At 43.6% G+C, this 22957-nt stretch overlaps 1 protein-coding gene across 8 annotated transcripts in view; it reads left to right on the top strand.

Moving 5' to 3' along the window:
• The first annotated feature begins 15286 nt into the window (after positions 1-15286).
• RIC3 (RIC3 acetylcholine receptor chaperone) overlaps positions 15287-22957 on the top strand; it is a 34541-nt gene continuing 26870 nt past the window's right edge. For 7 of the 8 annotated variants that reach the window (XR_012675739.1, XR_012675738.1, XR_012675737.1 and 4 more), the window contains exon 1: positions 15310-15499. Coding sequence is in view for 5 of the 8 variants with exons in the window: in XM_075163112.1 (XP_075019213.1) it covers positions 15352-15499 (148 nt within the window). In the remaining 3 variants the exon portion in view is untranslated. Of the gene's footprint in view, positions 15500-22957 lie in introns of all 8 variants that reach the window. The other variant, XM_075163111.1, reaches the window with a different exon arrangement.

The raw sequence follows: 22957 nt of genomic DNA, 5'->3' as shown, positions 1-22957 counted from the left end.
CCAGGAAGTAGCGATCGCTACTTGGTTATTGGTCAGCACGGGTGGTGAGCAATTGCATTGTGCATCACTCATTTTGTATATTCTATCATTATCATTATCATTATTATTTTCCCTTTTCTGTTCTATTAAACTGTCTTTATCTCAACCCACGAGTTTTTCTCACTCTTACCCTTCCGATTCTCTCCCCGTCCCACTGGGGGGAGAGCGAGCAAGCGGCTGCGTGGTGTTTGGCTGCCTGCCGGGTTAAACCATGACACTACCTTTAAGGATCTGCACCTAAGGACTGGCTCAAGTTACTGCCTGAAAGTACGTATTTTCAACCACTCATTTGTCTTATAGACTATCAGGGGACTAATCTTTTACTAAAAGGAAAAGGTACTAATTTTCAGTCCTTCTAAGCAAAAAAAAAAAGGTAGGTTCTGCACAGAAATATTCTTATGTATCAGAGGGGAAAAGTCTGCTTGAAGCTGTGCTTTGTAGCAATGTCGTGAGGTCTCCCCCTGCAACTTCTTCTGACACAAATTAAACAGCATTCGTATCTGCCCTGGTAAACAGCGAATCCTGTACTGTTTCTACCAAGTGCAGCCCTAATATTTATCTTACACTTTCTATTCTTTGTGAGATTCAGTTGAATAAATTTTAGCTTCATAATAAACATCTCTTGGAGTTAATGGACCAGCAGCGAGGCTGCTGAGCTCCAAGCCGCACGAGCAACGCCAGCGACTCCCAGGGAATTACTTGCAGGTGCAGGTACTTGGCAATGCCCGGGGCTTGCCAAATGCAGGCGGTAATGACTGCCATAAAAAGTTTGGCCGGTGTGTTAGATGAACTGGGCACGCCGCAAAGCCATGGCTCGCAGATCTCCTGACCCCAGTTCAGCAGCAGTTCCACCAGTTATCTGTCTGCAACCAGGAGAAGCACCTCATCGCTGCAGTTGTAACGCCCTGAAACGCAGGCTGCTGCACCACGCAATGGGTGCTGCACAGCCGCAGGATGTGACAGGGATGACTGGGGAAAGAAAGGAAAACCTGCAGCATCAGCTCATGCTCATTAATAACTCTCTGGGGTTTTTTCCCTTTCTTTTCTTTTTCTTTCCTTTTTCTTTCTCTTTCTTTTTCTTTCTTTTCCTTTTTTTTTTTTATCACTTAGTGTAAAATTGAGAGCACTGATTTTTGTAGCTACATCAATTTTCAGCTGTAAGCAGTTGTAACAAGATGTACGCACTGTAGTTATTTGCCACTGCTGCGTGAGCCTACAACCCCAGCCCTCACGGCCATACCTAGCCGAAAGGTAGGAGCTCGGCCTTTTCGGGTTTTCAAGAGCAGTCATATAAGGCACACCCATGCCGTGCTAGTGCAACCCTTGGTCCTCGCGGGATCAGCTAACTGCCTCTCCTCCATGCAGTTGTCGAAGCATAACCGCGTACGGGCGCAGAACCACAAGCTTGGGAGTCAGCTGTGGCGGTGGCCGGGACCAGAGCTGCACGGAGCGGGGGGACACTGGAGCTGCAGGAGGTGTGGAGGGGGGGAGGCTACGTGGGGAAGACACGCACGGCGTGACTGCCAGACCACGCGGCTGGTCTGATCTTGCGCTCTTCAGGGACTTTTTAATTTCAGTGGATGATGCCTGATTTGCAGGTAGAATTTGGGCCTTTGGGCTAATTTTACTTAATCTTACAAGATCTCCTGAGAGATTTTTAATGGGAACTCCGTATTAACTGTCCCTACAGCTGCACATCCAAAGATTATTTAAACTTGAATGTCTTCTCAGCCTTAATCAATGAAAATCATAAGCTATCTTTCCTACCCTTTTCGCCAAGCCCTTGATTCTTCCTTCATCCCTACGCTGTTGCAGCTGCAGTGCCTCTCTTTGAGGCTGTCTCCTCCTCCTACAGTTTCTGAGAGCGGGGCTTTCTACTGCAAGATGTACTCATGTCTTTCTTTTCTCATTTGTGGGAATCATCTACCAGCAGTAGCAATGGAGACCATAGCTGAAGTCCCAGTAGCAACTGGAGGAGCCCAACCAAGCAGAAAAAAAAAGCACAGAGAGGTTGAATGACTTAAATAAGTGGAAAGTAACTGCCCCAGAAATAACAAGTCCCCTGTGACCTTGGTTAATGTTCTGCTCTTTGATCTGCCTGTCCTCTGGTGACTAGTCCTACCTGGCCCTGCAGAGCTGCAGAGAGATGGATGTGTGAATGGAGTTGGGCTGTCCATGCATTTCTTGCATGAGAAGAATGGCATTTGAATCGCACCCCTGAGTAAGCTGCACTGGAGCTTGCGTGGGAGGTGCACGTGCCTTCAAAGGTGTGGAGTTTCACTTCTGAAAGTCACCTTGGTGGTAACAGATGACTATGAACAGCCCGTCAGTCTTATTCTTCTAGTTTGCTTCCAGCTGCACCATTTTTGGGGGGAGGGTTCCTACAGGATCTGGTTGGAGTTTTATGGTCTGTGCGTTTGTGCTGTGCATGAGAAATGTTTTACCCCCGTTACTCGGACGTTTCTCGCATGTGACAGAAACCTGCTGTGCTCTTTTTGCTAGTTCTGATGCCTCACACTCCACGTGTACCTGGCCTGTTTAGCTCTCGCACTGAAACGTGCTCCAGTATTGGCTCGCTGTTGTTCACATGTGCAGAGTAACACCTCTGAACAATATGGTGTGACACCTGTGTTGGCACTGCTTGCATTAAATGACAGCATTTCATCAAAGTGCCGAATTAAATCCCCAGGGGACACAAAACAAGGTGGCCGTGCTGCCTTGCAGTTTTCAAGCCCTGCTTAGCTGTCTTCTTACCCACCAGCGCAGGGCCATACGATGGACCTCTCGAGGCTGGCTGGAGCGCTGCTTAGTCAGAAATCAGTATGATTTGTATTTTTCTTCTTCCTAACATGATCAGTATCGGTCATAGGACCTGAGCTCCTTTTTGATTAGCTCGTAGTGTTGACCTGTACTACTCATCCAATGCACAGTTTAATACATGGAATGTTATATTTGAAAAGTTATTATTTAAATACCTTATTTATGTGTTTTGTCATAAAGTCTGTGCAATAAATCGAAAGACATAAATAATGGGGAGATTCTCCACACCACACATCAATTTCCTGAAGTTTTTACCACGTACGTAATGCAAAGTACCATTACCCGTTACTTCACCATCATCATCAACACTGAGAATTAGAAGTAACTGATATATAAAATGTTATTATGCAATACCTGCATTTCCTTCTCGTATCTTAGTTATCCCCATTATCACAAATGCTACAATCCCTTCTACCAGCAGCACCCACCAGTGAAATTCGCAGTGAGTGGTTTGCGACATGATCCCGCGTAGTACGGGACAGGTTTAGCACCATCGAGGAGGGATGCAGATGAGGTAAGGTGCGCGCTCATGTAAAGAGCACTGGGGTGCTGCTGCTGCTGTTACAGTAAATGAGATTGCTGTTGACATGGTTTTCTATGAATTCCTATGACTTGTAAAAGATGATGTTGACCAGCCAATTATGTTATATTACCGCTGACTATGAAACAAGGATCTAATCTGAATCTCATTGATGCCAATGAACATTTTTACACTGACTTCAAAAGGTGCTGTTGGATCAAGCAGCAAATTATTTTCCTCCAGGGTATTTAAATTTTGATTGTGTCTCACAAAACTAGAATATTTCAGATCTAATGAGCAGGATGTAACTTTTGCCCCGTTACAAGGAAAACGTAGAGGCTGACATTGATGAAACAAGGTGGATTTTTCCTTCCGCCGACTATTTGACAGTAGAGACGAATTGTCTTCTGCCGTGAGTTCCTACTAGAGACTCGGTTGTTGGTACGGAGGCCAGGGTCAGCGGTATAAACTTTCAGAGCTTCAAAAAAACCACCAAACCACAAGATGTTTCTATAAAGCACACGTTTCTGGCCTACTTGAATCCAGCTGTGTGACTTTCAGGTCAGAAGAGGAATTACAATACAATCTTCGCTAACTTTTGATTCTCCACAAAAGGTCTTAACAAAATTGGATGAGTTTTATATGAATATGTTAGCAGGGTGTAGAATAACTCTTTGCTTGCCTTCTTCTCACTGAACTGGTAGGTAGCCTTTCTAGTGTGAATAGAGCCCTTTTTTCTAATGAAAGACTTACGAAAATATAATAAATGAATGGAAAGAGAAGCACAGTAAGTTCTGCATCTTTTCATTGATCTGTTATTTTTAGTAAATCGCATGTAATCATAACATAAAATCCTCGAAATATGATGTGACAAAAATAATCAGAAATCAAGTTCAACCTGAAAATTAAAGGCATCAGCTCACACAGTTCATGAAAGCGAGAATATATTTTAGACGGTCTAGTTAGCATATTGCAATCTATTTAGCAATGTAGTTAGCATACCACTGCATCTGGTGCAGTGCTGTGTTCCTTATTAATTTTCAATACGTTTATTTGCCTGCTTTATGCTTCAGATCTGCCGGGTGCTGCCAGATGTGCTATGCCATTTCTCGGATTGAATCCAGGGTTTACCATCTACTTGCCTGCTACTGCAACTCTTGCAACACCTGCGCTTACCCCAGGTAGGGGCATAGGAGATGGGCGTTAGGAGGGCAGTTGAACATCCAGTGTGAACACGCGTAGCAAAAATTAATTGTAGCACATACTACATGTGATAGAAATGAGTTACTGCCTAATTATTTCTCCTGTTTCCATTCAGATGAATTAACATTTATTGTGAGCCCTTGGGAAACCAGACACACTTTAAAGTTGTAATGAGTGCTATCATTATTGCTTTTGACAGTCATTGAAGTATAATTATCTGATCATCTATTTAAAAAAAAAATCAAAACTTGTTATATATGAGTTCTGAGCTGGCAAATTACAGAACAGTCACCTTAGGAGCTCAACTGCTCAGCTATTTTCTGTAGTGGCACTGCCATCTCCTGGAAAAACAGAAGTTGTGCTTCCAAATTTTTCACCTCAAGATGAAACAAACTTTTCAATAGCAAGAGGCTAAGTACAAAAGCCAACAACCTCTTAAACTTAAGGGGTTAGGAGTTGCTGACATACCTGGTTTTGATGTTGGAAATGGCTGCATGGCTCTTGTTATCAAAGGATTTTGCTGAGGAACAAGAATGGATGTGACGTTTGGAGTGTTGTGGGCTACTCCTATCCAAAGGAGGTGGTGAGAACAGCTAGGTGCTCCAGCGGTTTGGTGTTTCTTTACAAAACGTAAGTTCCCTAAACACATCATGAGTTGCCCACCAAGAAATGGTGCAGTGTTACTTTACTTAATGCCCCCAGCAGTCAGTAACCCAGAAATAGATACTTTCAGATTATGGGATTTTAGCAGCAAAGAGGTTTGTATTGCAGTTTTCATCTGAAAGGAGATGGTATTGTATTTTTTTTTGTCTGCTTCCTTGGCCTTTCCTGAGCCACCCTATGATAATTAGTGTTGACCATCCTACCAACTTACTAAGCAGTGGTTCTGCTGCTTAGTACCGCTGAAGGATCTCCCCCAACTCCAAACACACCTCCCGTGTCTCTAGGCGCTGTGTTCGTTTCGTTACTCAAATCTCATGTCTGTCCATATCCCCAGTTGTCCTCTGCCCCAATGCCAGCTTTTCCATCAATTAGCTTGGACCTCTGGCTGCTATGTATGACCTTCAGCCTGAGGAGGAATTGTAGCAAGAGCCCCTCACACTCTTCCCAGGCTCAGCTTCTCCGTCTGGGTCCAAGACCGGCCGGAGGATGAAAGCCGTGGCTCTGCCCGCAGCGGAGGAGGATCTTCTCCCTGCCTCAGCTCCCTCTTCTAGAAACGAATGGGAGATGGGTACCCACGTCTCACACGGGCTGCCCTTCCTCGGGAGACAGACAGGTGAAGCACGAGGCTGCTCAGCAGTGTTCTCTCTCAAGCAGGGCTGAAATCCCCCTCCAGGCCCAGCGACTTCACACACGCCTTTTCTGTTTGCATAATGACAGGGCTGGGGGAAGGCTGCTCGTGTTCCAGCCAAACAGTTTCTTACTGCTCCCTCAAATTATGGCATTGTGTTCAGCTACAAAAGATGAAATCCTTCCTCACTTGCACTTATCAGGTAACCCGTGAAACCATGCATTTTACACGCCCCTCCAAATTAGGATACAATTCTAAGTACTTTCAAATTTACCATGCTTTGTTTTCAGGGTATTTTCATATTTCCAGTCAAAACCAAGTTCTTCTTTTACCCAAATTCTCTTACAATTACTGTCTCTTTGCTGGGGAGAAGCTGTGTCCGAACTATCCACACTTTATTATCCACTCTGCTGTAATGGCGACCCATTACTCCCACACCTGCCTCAGCTGGTCCCATTCCCGTCTCCGCAGTGCTGGAATACGGGTACGTTGGCTGCTCAGCCAGCCAGCCGCGCACAGCTCCAGCTGAACGGTTCCCCCTCCCATCGCGCTCCGCATGCTGCAGGGAAGCCGACCTCATAGACTTCTAGAAATTACACAGCCTTTCACTAATGCTTTGGATTCCAACCTTTTTTTTCTGCCCGTGAAGCATGCATGATACCAAAGCTGCTGCAAAGGCAGGTGCTAGGACTCAGCTGCCCAGGCTGTTCATTTCTTACTGTGCATAGTGTCAAACTGCTCTCTGAGATAATCCTGTGGATAGGAGGATTGTGGAAAGTGGCACCCACTTTTTTGACTGTGGTCAAGGCAAAAGTCATGTCTGGTCTGTTGAGGATTTTCCTTTTATCAGAAAGAGCAAGGCTCCTCTGCAAGATTTTTATATCATATTTTGTCATAGACTTGCTAAAATTTTTGTAACTTCAGGCTGTCCTGCCTTTTTAAGATCACGAAATAGCATCAGGATTTTATTTTCTTTTAAATAAATTCAGTATAACCAGTTGATACTGGTACCAATATCTATGAGGATTTTTTCCCAACTTACAAGAACTCTTTAAAGTTTCAAGTTTTCTCTTAGACAAGAAAACTTTTCCTGTGGTATTGTAAGATACGTACATGCCAAGGTTGGTTACTTGGCAGTCTCTTTCTGCCGCTGGACCACTGAAGGGTGAGGAACATCTGTACGTCTGCAAAGAGAAGAGAGGCAACAGACTTTTTCCCCCCCTCCAAACACATTTATTCCCTTCAGCTGCCGACACTTGTCTCTCATGCTTAGGGCAATGTTTGATATTAGTTTCCCAATAAGCCTATCTGGAGAGAACATCAGCAATGCAGAGTTTTTATCCAAGACAGATTGCAAACCCAAATTGCTTCTGTTTTTCTAAGCATTCAGACGGGCATCTGCCAAGATTCCTCAGTCATGAGCTACTGCAAGAAGCATAGTTTGAACTGCCCTTGTAAATAGGGACAGGAATTCTTACAACAATCCAAAAATTTATTTCTGAAGAGTTCAGATTTTTCTAGCAAGCCATTATCCTCCCAGCTCCTCTGTACTGAGTAGCCAATAGTGGCCCCAAAGCAAAAACCCTAACTAGAAGGACCTTCAGCTCTGAAATAGGACAGTTCACGCTGCTGATCATTACAACGCTCCCTCTTCTCACCTCCCACAGCACTTCTGAAGTACTGCAAAACCTACAAACACATTTTCTGTAATAGCAACAGAACCTCACCACATTCACATTTCTGTGCGTCTCAGGTACAGGACCATTTACCTATTATTGCACTGGTTTTTTGCCACTAAGAGTCCCCCCCGCTGAATTGGTCAGTGTTACCTCCATGTTTAATTTCAATATGGAAGCTTTAAACCTAGCGAAGGCTACAGGATGATGTCATCGCTTCTCGATCCGATGGTTTCGCTCACACAAAGATATCTCGTTGGTAAAACAAACTGATGGGAAATGGCACGCTTTTCAATATTCTCAGCACCAACTTTTTCATATGGCAGGTGTTTTTAATAAGCTGAAAGCTACAGTTCTAGACCACCAGCAGTTCTCAAACGAAGCTAGAGGCTTTCCTTGGTATTTTTGATGCTGTTTTGAACTTATGCACTCATTTTAGAATCAACTTTTCCCAGTATCTGTCTTTAATTGAAATGCTTCTTTTCATCAGTGCTAATTGCACTCCCAAATGCCTGATTCTTCTCAATACATAAATGTCATGAGCTCTCTTAGAAGCCACTTTTCTATCACAAATATTATGTACAGGTTGGTGCTGAAACATAGCGTTTCAATCACAGCATCATCTCCATCCTCCTCTTCCTCAGCTCCTCTGCAGTCACTGTTACTTCACACCATGCTCAACAGAACTAGATACACATTTATTCACCCTGGCCCAAAAAGTAATACAGTAATACAACCCGTTCTCTTTGTTCATCAGCCCATCGCCTGCTGGAGGAGGCTACAGAGGGCCGAGCTCAGCAGAAACTTTCCGGGCACAAAAAAGAGCTTCCTATGGAAACTGTAAGGCTGGTGCTTCTGGTCTGTCAGCTCGGACAGAGTCCCCAGGCGCAGCAGTTGGGCAGATGTGGGAGGCACAGAGAGCATTTACAGAGACATGGGCACAGATTGTCTGCTGGACACTGCCACAGCCATCCTGCAAGTGGGTCTCGCTGGAGCAGACACCACGCTGCGGGGCTGAAACCCAAAAGAATCTTTCAGCAATTGCATCGTTCCCCAGCTGACACCGATATTAGTCGAGTACAGGTACCTCAAAAAACAGTGGCGCCTCTTTGCACTAGATGATGATTTGGCCCAGTCTAGACAATCTTTCTCTCTCTTTTTTTTTTTTAGCAAACACTGTGTAGATGTAGACGTGTTGTAGATGATTATCCTTTTCAATAAGCAATGATTAGCTCCTCTGTGAAATATCCCTCTTTGTCCTAGTCATGTGAAAACACACCAGCCTATGAGGGACACGCTGGTTGGCAAGCTGAGCCTACCAAACCGTTGACCGATTTTCTTACAAGTTCTTTCTTGCCTGGCTTCCAGTAATGCCTTTTGCTAGAAGCAAAGACCCTAAAAGGTGCAGCAGCTTTATAACAGACCTGCTTCCAGATATTTCAACCTGAAGCTGTGTTCTCCAGGTCATGTGCTCGAGTTAGTTCAGCCTGCTGGCTGGGTCAGACCATATATCCAGGGCTCACACCAATCCAATGACTAATGCTGCCATCTCTGTAACATCACCAGAGAAGGGTCAGTCCTGTTTGCTCACAGGATGTGCCTTTTCTGTTTGTTTCACCAGATTTTCATCTGTTGAGCTCATCAGGGAAGCTCTTCCCCAATTTTGAACTGTTTCACTATGACAGTTCAAAATCACCCATCTTACCAGGGAATTTCCATTTTCATTTCTTTCTCAAGGTAATTTTTTTTGTTTACTTCTTTCAACCCAGCTTTCAGCTGGGTTTCTGAATCTTCAGAGACACAGAAAGCCAACCTTTATGAACCTCACCTGGCTTCTAATGCTGGTATTCTCATTTGCACTTCCTGAATGAATTGATATGCTCCACCGACAAGGGTTTGTGTTGCTTCTCAGTTGGTGGCATTCATCTGACTCAATATTCACATCTACAGGGTGCCCATCAATCTCTGGGCAAGGCAGCCCTGCACCCTTTATTGTCAAGGAAGGAAAATATAGTGTGATCTATCACATCTGAAAGTAGACCTCCACCTATGATCTAGTGAATTACACCTTGAAAGTACCGATTTCCCACTGATCAATACAAACACGTCTCAGACATAAATGTGTACGTCACAGGTATCTGAAGCTAGCAACATGAATCCCCTTCCCCAGTCTCATTCTTGCACAACCCCCAGCTCTTCCATTGGCTCTTCCTTTGGTTCTCCTTGGCTTCCCACAGTAAAGGATGCTCCCTAAAACTGGCAATGTGGACTCAAAATAATTTTCACCTTTTGAACAGTGACAGTCCTGCCAGTCACACTGTGCAAGGAACATGCCTTCAGAGAGCACACTAGAAATGCTGATCCCAATTATACACCCAGAGATAATCCCAGTTATCTCTGTACTGGAGTTCTGTTGACTTCAGTGAGAATTTACAAGTACCCCAAGGATGCTGGGGTCCATCCAGGTGCAGCTCCTGAAGGCAGCGGAGCTCATCATAGATGTGACTGTGCCTAGAGCCACCGAAAGAGGCAGGCTTTGTGAGGCTGGTACCTTCTCCCATACAGCATCTTCTCTAAGGGACGCTTTGCATCGTAGTCAGCACAACAAACACTCCCTGAATTATCTGTACCTGAGCCACAATGAAATCGATTCAGGATGAAGAACTTTTATTTCTAAGTAAAGTGAAAGTTTTGCCTGGCAATGGATAAAATTATAGTTTAACTGGCCCTAAAGGTGGCTGGCACGTAGTAAAGAGGCCGTGTTCTCCGGTTCCTACTGTACTAAATGCATCCTCTAGCTGAAAGAAAACAGTGATTATCAGAAAGTCAATTGTCATTCTGCCTCTTTAGAAAAATTCCCATTAAAGATAAAGCCAATTTTAATTAGATTAAGTATCCAATTACTGTAATTACATTTTTTAAAAATTCACATCATGAGGATGACCCTTTTAAAAAGGGTTACAAGAATAATTAGTGTATTCATATTAACCAAAATGTATTGGATAATATTTATACCCAGAAGGCAAAGTACATTACACATATTTCACCTTTGGGGAAAGCTTGCAAATATTTTGGCAGTGGTATGAATATTTATAGGCAAGAGCGTGCTTTAGCAAGATTATATGAGAAAGCATTTATATGCTCACAAATTTTTACCCAAGGGTAAAGTATACATAAAATGTAGTGCAGAGATTATGGATATGCAAAGTACGATTTAAGCGGGGATTTTGTATCAGTTTGTTTAATTAATAGAGCAGAATACTACTTCCCTTTTTTTTTTTGTGACAGAAGGGCCCACAGAATTCAAATCTGAGCTTTCCTTCTGCTGATCAATGACAGCAAGAAAGATGCAGGGAAAGGGTCTTGTCTCTGCAAGGCATCACCTGGTCCATAGGTTAAACCATCGCCTTTAATGTGTTCCAGATCCCATTCTGTAAGCAATCCCATCTGTTACCTGATGTTACCTTATCAACGCACCACGGAGTTGGAAAACACGCAGGCAGCCTCTAGTCAACACTGCTCATTTAGGGGCAAAACCTCCAATTCTCAGTATGGGGAAGACTTGAAGATATGCCGGATAGGTTTGCTCATGCACACAAGACAAGAAACCACATCTTTGTTCCACGCTACCCACATAAGGCACAGAGGATGTGACCCATTTTTACCGCTTAGGTACAGCACTGGCTTAGCGTACTGCAAGGACACTAGCTGTGCAAGCTCTTGCGCTGTGCACAAAATCCTCGCTGCAGACTAGCGAGCAACATACCACAGAGGTCTTCCCAGCAAATACTGCAGCCTAGCCATTGATTTTTGTCTCCTCTGCAGCTAATCACAGATTTGGGAATTACCAGGGCATTACATTCTTCCTCAGAAAAAAGCTCTCAGGCTCTGGTGTTTGCATTTACATAATACTGCAGCATTTGGCCCTTTACTACTAAGATACTCTGCAACGAGAAGTATGCTCGCAGCACGCACATAGACACCTTCCGAAGTCAGGTGAGAGAAGCTGTGATGGCACAGCTTTCGGCAAGACCTAGACCCACAAGGAGGCTCTTGAGTCATTTGTTAGTTTGAATAAGTTAGGAAATTGATTAAGTTAGGATCCTAATTTACATTTATATCAAAGATTATTCATTTTTATAGCAATTTATACGTGGCCAGTCAAGAATGAGCAGACAAAAAAAAGACAGGCTTAAAATGATTCATTCAACTTCTTTCACATTAATTTTATCGTCATTAAATTATCAGCAATCATACTTCAGCGTTCATGCCTTTCCTGTTTTTCAGAACTGTTGAATATTGTGTTACATAATCTGTAGTTTGGTATTCATTAAGCCATAGACTGTGGCTCCAATTAGTTGCTCTTCATGCAGATCTTTACCTACACACGTGAAAAAGGTTCTAGCTTCTGAAGATGACCCTTCCCTTATGAAACGAAAAAGTTACATTAAGTTGCAAGTATTTGTGCAAATGGATGGTTGCTCCGATGCTGATATTGCCAGCGTGGATAGTAGCATGAACATGTACAACTTCCACAAGTCACACTGTCATTTCCTGGCTTTTGAGCTTTCTTGCAAAATAAAGCAGCCCAAGAACATCCCTAGGAAAAAAGCATACAAACAAGGAAAAAAAAGTCTGATTCATACTGGATAAATTGTCTTTAAAACTTTTTCAACATTTCTCCCATGATAAAAAGAAACTGGGAGAGGTAAGCACGGGATAGCAGAGATGCATATAAGTGGGAGAATATCAGGGTTAAATAAATAAGAAGAAAATGAAATTAATTTCTAATGTTCCTTTCCAGAAGTTCGAAATAAATCATTTGTTGGAGATTGCTATTGATACCTGCTGAATATCTATTATACTACCTGGAAGGTATTTTGCTATGTAAGTGTTGTTTCTGAATACTATAAAGGCTGTACTTTTATCAGTTTGGAAACATAAAGCAAACAAGATATTTACGAATACTAACTATGAGGACATCACTCTGTGAAAACATGTCTTTCTACGTGATGGCAAACACAATTCAAAGCAATCTAAATGCAGCGAAGTCCGCTTTACGAGGCTGACCTTTTTGAGGCCCGTGTGAGCAATCAGTGCATTCGTGGTACTCATGGTCTGAAAAATACAAATTCAGATCAGAATATATTGATGGTATTTTCCCTTTCCAGAAGGTAAAATCATCTAAAGCATCCTCTTGATCTTCTTTGTTAGGGTGTTATTTTCACAGTTGTTTTGTACAATTAGAAACAGGTCTACAGCAAGCTGAACCAGAAGGATTTCGCCTGCGACTTCCACAGACAAAGGACTGTACCTGTCCTTTTCGTGAAGCCCTAGGATTCCCCTGCAGGACTTCTGTATTTGGCTGTAGAAGAAAAATGGGTTTTACCAAGTCCGCCTTTTTTTTTAAACATAACTCTTGATGATTGAAGACTTCACAAAGAGTCATTACACCTATGCAGTCTCTACGTATAATCCCAGTGTTAAATTCCTTGCTTTAGCTTTGAGCTGCTGTAGGCTTCTTGAGCGGCCATGGACCAAGTGCCGTGCTGGGATCAGAAAGCCGGTGATTCCAGCCAGTGAAATGCCGGTTATGGAATATCTGTCTCCCCGTTCCTCCTTGGCTTTGAATGGTGTGGGGAAAAATACTGAGAAAACTGCCATAAGCACTCATGTATTTCTTCCAGTGACCTTCTTAGGAACAAGGTAAGAGTGGAAAGGCAATCTGTTTCATCCAAACCTAATCACCAAGGAAGCCCCCAAACATCAGCATTTTGAATGGGCTGCCTTGACAACACCCAGGGCACTTACAAAGGTGAAACCACCCTTTGACCGTTGCAGCTAACCTGGAAGGCTCAGGTGGTGCTGCTGCTCTCCCAGTCGTTGTTTGCCTTTCCCGCACATCCCAAGAGTTACAATGGAAAGAGAAGTGATCCCCAGGAGCGCTGTGCCAGGCCAGTGGTGTTCTCCCTGTGTTCATGGAAGGTTGTTTTGCTTTTGGCTTAAGGACTGATGCTTTGGTAACTTCAGCATCATCAGCCGCTGAAGGTGACTGTCCTAAGCAACTGCAAAATCTCACCACTGTACTATGCCAGAAAGCTTTTTCTCTTCAATGAAGAGACCAAAGCTGCTGCTCATGGTAGTACATCATTGCCAGAGAACAACAATATATTTTTCATGACAGATTGAGTGAATTATTTGTTGTTAGTGGACTGATGACACATTTCTGATCAGGGAGGTGCTCCGTTTGATGCCCCTACCTGCTAACTTTGCCACTGCAGGCATCAAGAGCTGCTGACAAGTTTAGGAAAGAGGCACAGACACCGAACTGATAGTTCCCACGACTGCTATATCCAGGAGCAGAGCGGGGAGTCCCAGAAGTCCTGTTGTGAGGTGCCTGAGAAGTGGTGAATGAGTGGTGGGTGAAGGAGCTGTGGGAGCAGAGAGTCCAGCCAGGTTAGTCCGGTAACGGCTGGGGGGACCTGGCCAAGGGCTGCCACCTCCCAAGGGCAGCGGTGCTCAGTAAGAACAATTTCTGGAATCGTCCGCCCAGTTCCAGCTGTTCAGACAGCAGATATCTCTTTTGTAGTAATTTAAGAGTCTGTGGTATTCTGCTGCCATAGTGGTCTGCAGCATTAGTCAAAGCAATTCTGCTCTCAGCACAAGTCTAATTAAGGGTAGCTCTTGCGTAAAGTGAGTTAGATTCAGCAGTCACAGCCCAGACCCCATGGAAAATAGTCTAATTCAACTACAGTAATACAGTGTAATATAAATATAACGGAAATACAAAACCATATAATTTAATTTGACATGACTGTCAGTTTTTTGCTTAAGTTGGTGAAAATGAATGAGTACAAACAATGAACTTCCCTCTTTACTTCGATCTTTTATTGTTAGTGGGAAGGTGGTTTCAGGATGACTTTGCAGGGCAGCAACCTAAACAAATGCATTGACAATATGCAAATTTCAAACTCTCTCTTGAAAATATATGCACATTTATAATTTTTAAATTTCTTAGATAGTTGCAGTAAATTGAATTAATTTAAAATATGCTCTGGACTCTTCTACGTCTGTCCTGTGTGCTCGAAGTGGGGAAACAATTCCACATGCAGAACCTAGGCGAGCCATAGCCTCAACCAGCTTTTTTAGCCAAGAGTCTTTCCTACCCCTCCAGCAGCCTTACCCGTCCCCTGCCCAGCCCTGGGAGACCACCGTTAACCACACTGCCGCTACCAGAATCGGCTCTCAGCAGGGCGGGACACTACAGAGCTTCCAGCACCCAGGGCCCACCTGCTCCGCCCTGCCATCACTGCCACCAGCAGAGACCAGCTGTGACACCACTGAAACCTTCACACAGGGGAGAAAAAAAGGCACAATGTAGTGGGTTTTTTCCCCCCACCCGCGGTAAGTTTGTAGTGCTACAGTCAAGGGGGGGACTCGGAGTCTGGAAAACACTCATGGCGGGGTAGGGAAGAGGGGATCCAAACGCCCTCTCCGGCCCTGACCTGCGTTTCTGAGATTCAGGGCCGTTTCCATAAGGACCCAACCCGCACCAGGACCTGAGATTCCCACACCCCGCTTCTCAACACCTTCCCCGCAGAGAGGACCGGGCTACCCCGGCGAGCCCTCCCCGGGAGCCGAGGCCTCCACCACCCACTGCCCCTCAAGCGCCGGGGCCGCCCCGCGCCTCCCTCAGGTTCCCGCCCGGCCGCGCCGGCGCACGCGCGCGCGCTGCCCGCGCCTGCGCAGAGACTAAGGGTGCGGTAACGGACCGGTAACGGCTCCGCGGCGCGCGGGCCGCCATGGCGTACTCGATGTGCTGCAGGGTGGCCATGGTCTCCTGCCTGGTGCTCTGCGTCTCCCTCCTCCTGCCGCGGACCTTCTTGTCTCGGGGCGGCGGGAGGCAGGAGCCCGGGGCTGCGCCGCTCGCAGCGCCCGCGCCGCCCGAGGGTAAGAGGCCGCTGCGGGCCCCGCCGCCGGCGGCTCCGCTGAGGCGAGGGCGGGTCGCTCCTCGCCGCCAGTCCCCCCCCACCCCGGTACGCCGAGGTCCGTGTTTCGGCTGCTGCTCGCGGGACGAGCGTAAACTGCGGGGGGTGGCTCAGCGGTGAGCCCGGGGCGGGGCGGGCTGTCGCCGCCGGCTCGGCAGGCGCTCGGCGGAGGGCCGCGCTGCTGCGCTGGGCCCGGCCCGTGAGCTCTCCGCCCCCGGGGGTGCTGCCGCCGGGCGGGCTGTGTGTGAGCGGTGCTCGGTTGCACGGCGCGTTTGGAAGGTGCTCTGCAGCCTGGTATGAAAACGTAGCGTAGTTAATCCTTCCCGTAAGTGTTAACGGTATCGCGCTCTCATGCTCTCTCCTTAAAGACGTGTGGAGTGTCAAAGACTGAATTTATTATTCTCATCTTTGCTGTAATTGACCTTTTTTCTTTTACCCTCAGAAAAGATAGTTTAAAATCTTCCGAATTTCATTTTATTTGTTTTATGTGAGTGGGGTAGCAAAGCTACTGAAAAGAGACATACCACTTTTTTTTTTGTTGTTGTGATACATCACTTTTTATTTGAAAGCTTCATTATTTTCTGTTCGGAATGCTTTTGTTGTTGCATATGAAATAAAAGTTCATTTGAATCATCTTCATTTTTTAGTTTCCTACTGTAGTGTTTTAAACTTGGCTTTCATGCACCAGATTCTCGTAATTAATGTGCCACATGATGACTCCTGTGAACTCAGGTCCTGTCCTTGCAATCCCTCGAGCTACATCCTGCCTGCCTGCCCTCCCACTCTGCATGTCCCCTCTTAAGTTCTAGAGGAATGGGTTCATGCAAGCATCTCCCATTCTTTTTATGCCCATTGCCTTTTACTGTAGGATTTTCTTCCCAAGGCCCTTCACAAAAGTAGCTAGTATCATAGCCCCAGGTCTTGGCAGAGAAAGAGTTTTGCCCAGGGCTGCCCACAAGGCAGAGGTGAGGCTGATGGAAGTACAGAGAATTTCTGGGTTGTGCTGGATGTTGTCCCACAGGGGCTTGTGTTCAGTGACTTTATCTTCTGCATCCTTCCAACAGTCTGGTTCTTACGTGACCGGACACTTCAGTGACATTGATTTCATTTGACCAGGGTTTCATTTGACGGTTGGTTTCATTTGACGACGTTAATGGTGAACAGAAATGCGTGACTTCTATACTATGGCTACTCTTCCATGGTTGTGTGTGTATTCTTGGTCTTTAAGAACATGAACAAGATTCGTCAGCACTGTAGATCTACAGGTTTATAGTTTCATTCCATAATCTCTAACATTGAAAACCTGAATGGTAGCTGATTTTTTTGATAGCACATCAAGAGCAGTATTGTGAGGGCATGATGCTGGGCCCCACAAAGGTCCAGCAGACAGCAAGGGGCTCTGTGAGGACTGTGGAGTCACCTGCCTGAAGCAGAGATGGGAGCAGATGCTCTGGGATGTGGTACCTACCTCTCCGATAACTTCTGCCTGTGTGCAACTCCCGACTCTGATCCCACAGTGGTACCAGATGATGGAGTTTGACAAACCATTTTCCCACAGCAGTGCAATCTCAGGCAGTTGTCAGTTAATGTTCTGGCGCTTCTTTCTTTGGCTGTAGGATGGACTGGATTGAATTGATCTGACAGAAAAATTAGCTTTAAAAAAAAAAACAAACAACAAAAAACTTGCCCCCAAATTACTTTTAGTGGCATCTGTGTGATGAATGATGTTCATACCTGTTCTAGCACAGCCTGCTTTAAGCAGTGCTGTCATAAGCTAACTAATCACAGCCACAGTTAAATGCTTAAAATAGGTAACATAAATACTCTTTCCATCATCAATAGGTAGCATAAATACTCTTTCCATCATCCTGCAGGAGATCACAGTGCAGCACGAGTTAGTGTCTGCCTGCTGCAGAGCGAGCGCTCGGCATGCTCCTCTGTTGCACTCCAGCACCTGTCTTTGGCCGAGGATGTAATACCTCACCTCAGCTGATCTGTTTCAGATGAGAATTTATAGTCCATATTTTCAATTTGATGGCAAGAATTTCATTACACCTGCTCTGTAGACCAAACTTTATTTCACCTGAATTTATTTTTTTATAGGAAGAATATATCTTGATTGAACAGTTCAATTCATATCTCTGTCATTAGTTGTCCTCTTCAGTGAACTGATAACTGCAGTTACCTGATGAAAGTTTCAGGGACTTGAAGTAATCATGTCATTCTTGAAGTTAATAAAGTGCTTATTGTAGTCTTGGGGGCAAAATGCCTCTGAATAAAACATTCTTAAAGTTTACTACCATTTGTTAGAACTCAATGTTACCAGAAGGCTTTTTATCGAAACAGGCTTTAAGCATGGCTTTCTCTAATAAAGCCATTTTCAGAGGTCTCTTTTAGCAAAATGGTGAGCATAGTACTATACAAGTTAATATTATCTTTCAGACAGGAAGGTTGTTCTTTTTCACAGTAATACTTTCATGTATATGAAAGAACTTATTTAAAGAACTTACGGTGAATGTATCACATTTACTTCATGAACAGGTGTTAGAATTGTTTTGGGTTTTTTTAAATCTTTTGGAAAAGAGAAAAAAAAGAGCTACTAGCAGTTTAAAAAGTACTTTTAAGTCTCGTGTTCATACATATATGCCATGCATTTTGTAAAACTGGTCTCTAAGTTTGTAGTCTAAGAAAAACCTTACACCTCCATGGCAATAGGTGTATAGTCTGTCTGCATTCTTACGAACAATAAAGTGGCATCAGCTTTACCAGAAAAATACATGACTGTTCAGGTAATGCCTTTGCCCAACTTGGATTTGTGCAGTGCACACGTCAGTTGCCTGCAGGTGTCCTTACTTAAGAAAATTAAGATGTTTCCATTTTGAGTAGGTTTTGTGTTTTCCTTTTTAGCCTCCACCTGCAGTATTTAATGAAAAATGTTCAGACGTTTGGCTATCCATTAAAAACACCTGTGCCGTGGTTTAAAGTAAGGATTTCAAAATTGTCATTCCTTCTGACCTTTTTTGTGTAGGTTTCTAAAGTTGTGCTGTTGGGAACACAGCTAGAGCTATTTTGTAAATGTCAATAGAAGAGCAAGAACTAAATGCATGCCTACTGTTTGTCCAGTTCTTCTTGATGTTACACTGTCTGCCAGAATCGGGAGTATTTATAAAAAGGTTTAGAAGAGCAAAATATAAATGACTGCACATGTAAAAAATCTAAAACATGGGTCTCATGATAGTGTATAATACTGTAATAGAGAGCGGCCTCAACAATGAACCAAACATGAACTTGTAGTGTTACAAAAAAGGATTAATTACTTTGGCTTTCTGTGGGCAGAGGTGTGGGGAAGTTAGAGGGTGTTAAAGAATAGCAGCAGAAATGATACAGTGTCTTGAAAAAGAATTTAGATAAAATGCCAAGAAACCAGTTTCTTTATAGATTATTCTAAGCTATTATACTAAACATGGAGGCTATGCAAGAAAACCTAGGAGGACACTTTCAGTCTAGAGAAGATGAAGTTATTTATCATGGAGTCCATGTGTCTTTCTGTGTGTTCTCACTTCTAGCTTTAGAACCCTTTGGCCAATTCATCTCATTGGACACAGAGAGAGAGAGAAAGTAAGTGTTTTATGAAAATACACTACTGAGAGGGGCTAAAGATTGATTCAAGTGTCCTGAGAAGAAGGCTTCAGTATGAGTGCCTCTTTATTGGCATCTACCAGAGAGGGAGGTCTTGCATATCCTACTTAGCAAAAGCTTTGCTTAGAGCACACATCATCTTTAAAGATCAAATCCAACAGAGCAGGGGAGAAAAATGTACAAAACTCTAAGCTCTGGTTCTCGCAGAGGGTATTTCATTTCTGATCCCTGTGACTGTCTGAAAAAGCAGTGGTTTTTCGCTCACTACAATGAACATTTTATCAGGAAAATGTAAGCATCCCTAAACCTTGGAGTCGGAGTACAGTTTGAAGGTAGGTTTGAGGACTAGAATTTGCATTGCTGAGGTAGGAGGACAGTTCTGTATCTGAAAACATCTGTCACATGTTTTTTCAGTTAAATCTTTTGCAGAACGTCTAGCTGGTTTGTTCTTGGGCTGTATTTTTTTGTTTGGTTGGTTTTGCATGCACAGGAAGGAAGAGTAAATGTCTGTCTTGGAAAAAAAACACTTAATCTTAGCATTTCTAAGCCAAAGTAGTGTACAAGTAGTTTTGGGATGGAAACGAAGGAAAAAGGCAGAGCGCCTACTGCAGAGCATGAGCAGAACTGTGGGTGCTGTCTTCCTGAGGAACAGCTTGGTTGAGATTTGAGGAGCGATGAGAACAGCATCCTTTGCATTGCTGTCAGCTTGGACAAGCTGCACGCACTTCCCAGACTGTCATTTTCCTTCTCTAACCCTCCTCCTATGCTTCCTGGGGTCTGAAGAACCTGCAGCTTTTATAAATGAAGTCATGTATCGTAAAACCCCTGATGAATGGAGTGCAGGCTTAATGTAGCCACAGCCCATGTGTACTTCCTGTATGTCAAACTGTATTTTTTTATTATATGTGTATGTACGTATGACAGCATTTTAGAGCTGGTCAGATGTTGCGGAAAGACGTATTATCTAGATTAAGGGTTGCTGAATCATACAATAACTTAAGTCTAAATAACTTTATAAATAGTCGAGTTAGGCTGAGTAGCAATTCCTAAACCCCATTAGGTAGAACACGTAACAGCTTTCTTGGAAAAAAGACACTTGGATGGTCTGAATATAATCAGTTGGCTGTTGTATTAGGTGTGCTATAAATATAGTTTTTAAGATTTGCCTTTTCCAGTTGAGTGTTAATATTGTTAAAAGATTAAAAAAATCACAGTAATTCTAATGTGATACTGCTATTAAGGACTTCATCTACAGTCAGAAACCTACAGTCTCTTAAATAACAGAAATGTCAGCTAGGGCATAATTTCATTTCTGGACTTAAAGCTATTGAAGGGACAGAATTAGACAAAACATGCTCTGCTTGCCCTGTAGCTGGTTTGCAAAGTTGATTTGAAGTGTTAAACTGACAAATTATTAAACGTGTTGGGTAAACCTTAGGTAAAAAGATCACAAAGCCAGGTAGGGTGTGTTCAGTGGAGTTACCACACGCAGCAGTCAGGTCTGCGTGAAGCTCTCAGGCTGTTGCAGGGGAGTTGAGAAATGTTTCAAAAGGAGAGCAGCACTGTGGCACCCCTCAAAGCTAAATGGAGGTTAGTGCTCTTCCCTTCCCACAGCATGGAAAATGTCCTGTTGAAGTATTCACTGTCAGCACTGGCAACTGGGTGGTGCAGCAAACAAGGACCCGACACGTGCCCTTCTGTGCTCACGTAGAAGTGTCACTGGATTTTATTGGTGGAGAGCATGTCATTGTCTCCATTTGAAAGTGGTTTATTTCGTCCCTGGAAATGTGGATCCAGTCACATCACCTACCAGTGTGCTAGGGTGTTGGCTTTTTTAATAGCCCGAGGTATGTTGTTTAATTGACAGTGGCATCCAAATCGCTATGCGTTTCCATGTATATACTGTGTATTTGACAGCTTTTTGCATATGGTGCTTTTAACTTGCCTGTGCCATTGATTTCCTCTATAATTTGCATGGGTTCTTCACAATAAAAAGCTACGGAAAATAATATTTTTTTTTAAATAAGGAAATAGTTATAAAAGTTTAAAAATCAACAGGGAACATTTAGAACTAGAAGCCATGGAATTCCCCTTTTGAATTATTTTGATAGTGAAATGACTAGAGTGTGTCCCTTTGGCCTGATTATCTTTAATTGAATAGAATCTTTTAAAGCACAAACGAGGCCTTGTGGATAATTTAGAAAACTATTCCCTTTAAATACAGTTTCACCTTTGTCAATTATTTTCTGCTTTCTTTATCTCTTTTTTTAATAAATAATATTTGCATGAGTATAAGATGTTTGACAAAGGTTTATCTACTCTGCTGTTTCATCTCTACCTCTGATACTGCTCCCTACACGACATCAGACTTGTTTCCCCAGTGACCTACTGCTACAAGGCATTCCTGCTGGAGCAATGGGACTTTCTTGTAAATAAATGCTATGCTTTCCATTCACTAAAATTAAAGTGCAGGCTAACAGCTTCCTCAAAGTTAAGCCTGAGCTAATCTGGGAGCAGTTTTCGTCAGTGGTGATATACCTGGGCAGTTTCACTAAAGCCTACAGCACTCAAAGAACATATGCCAAGAAAAATGTATTTTTAATACTAGATCTTCACAAATTATTCATATAACTTTCCAATACGTATTTACTGTAATTTTCTGTGCTCAGGAATTTAGCTGCCTATGATGGTGTTTCCTAGCAAGAGCAAATGTTAATTTAATCTAATTTTCTCTTGCCTTGCTTCTCATAAAAATATTTGCAGCTGCGTACTTACAGACGTAAAGTTAGTTATTTTGAGTGCTATTTCGAGCCTGGTTTTCATTTTCTTTATGCAAGTGCATGCAGCCTGCTCCAGCGCCAGTAACCAGTGTCCAGGTTGCCTGGCTTTCCTGCTGTGTGCCAGGGAGAGGGAGTTTTGCAGCTGGCGTCAGGGGGTGAGCTGCAGCCTGGCCTGGCAGTCCCTGTCTCTGGTGCTTCCATCCAACGCCTCCTGCCACCAGACTCGGTGGCGGAGTAGCTGAGTAATTCAGTTCGGTCCCAAACGGTGGAAGGGAGTGCAGGGACAAGTCCAGGCTGGGTATGGAGATAGAAAGCAGGATGTCAAATACGCAGAGGAGTAAAATAATGAATTTCGTGGCAAAATTGTTGAATTTATGGCAGCAAGAAAATAGAATAATGCATGACTTTAGATTTATTGAGATTCTAGTGCCTTTCAGTTGAATGAAATAATCTACAGCGCCATTTCAGGCTCTCTTACTTTAGCATCCCTGCATCCATTTATGCTCACTCCCCTTTCTTGTTTTAAATTCTCTCTGCCTCTCTCAAGGCTAGAAACCATTTTTTCCCCTCTAAAATGCTGAAGGCCGTATGTCCCAAGCTATATTCAATCTCCTTTCTTATATTGCTTTACCCAACACCTTTTTAAGGAGAACAGTTTGAGGTGCCATCACTTTTCTTTATCTTTCATTACTCATTTGGTAAAGTCAGGTAAAATACTACTTCTTATGGCAATAGCCGGAAATCCATACTGGGCAAATGCTGCAGTCATGTATCAGGATGCTAGATGGGTAGTGGTTTATACATTAACATGCCTTTGTGTAATAGTGAAAGACCAGGCTCACAGCAGAAAACTGGTACGTTGCTGGGGTTTTTTTTGAGCAGAGAACCAGAAGTAAGAGTTCGGGTTTTCATCCTGTTGGGGATGCTGATTCATAGGGTCTTTGGACAAGTATATAGCTGTTAAACTCTGTGTTTCATTAGTTGCCCTGCCAGCTTTTTCT

This window comes from Calonectris borealis, chromosome 14, assembly GCF_964195595.1.
Source record: "Calonectris borealis chromosome 14, bCalBor7.hap1.2, whole genome shotgun sequence".
Lineage (NCBI taxonomy): Eukaryota > Metazoa > Chordata > Aves > Procellariiformes > Procellariidae > Calonectris > Calonectris borealis.
Note: the sequence above shows the minus strand (reverse complement) of the source record. Positions and strands in the feature narration are given on the sequence as shown.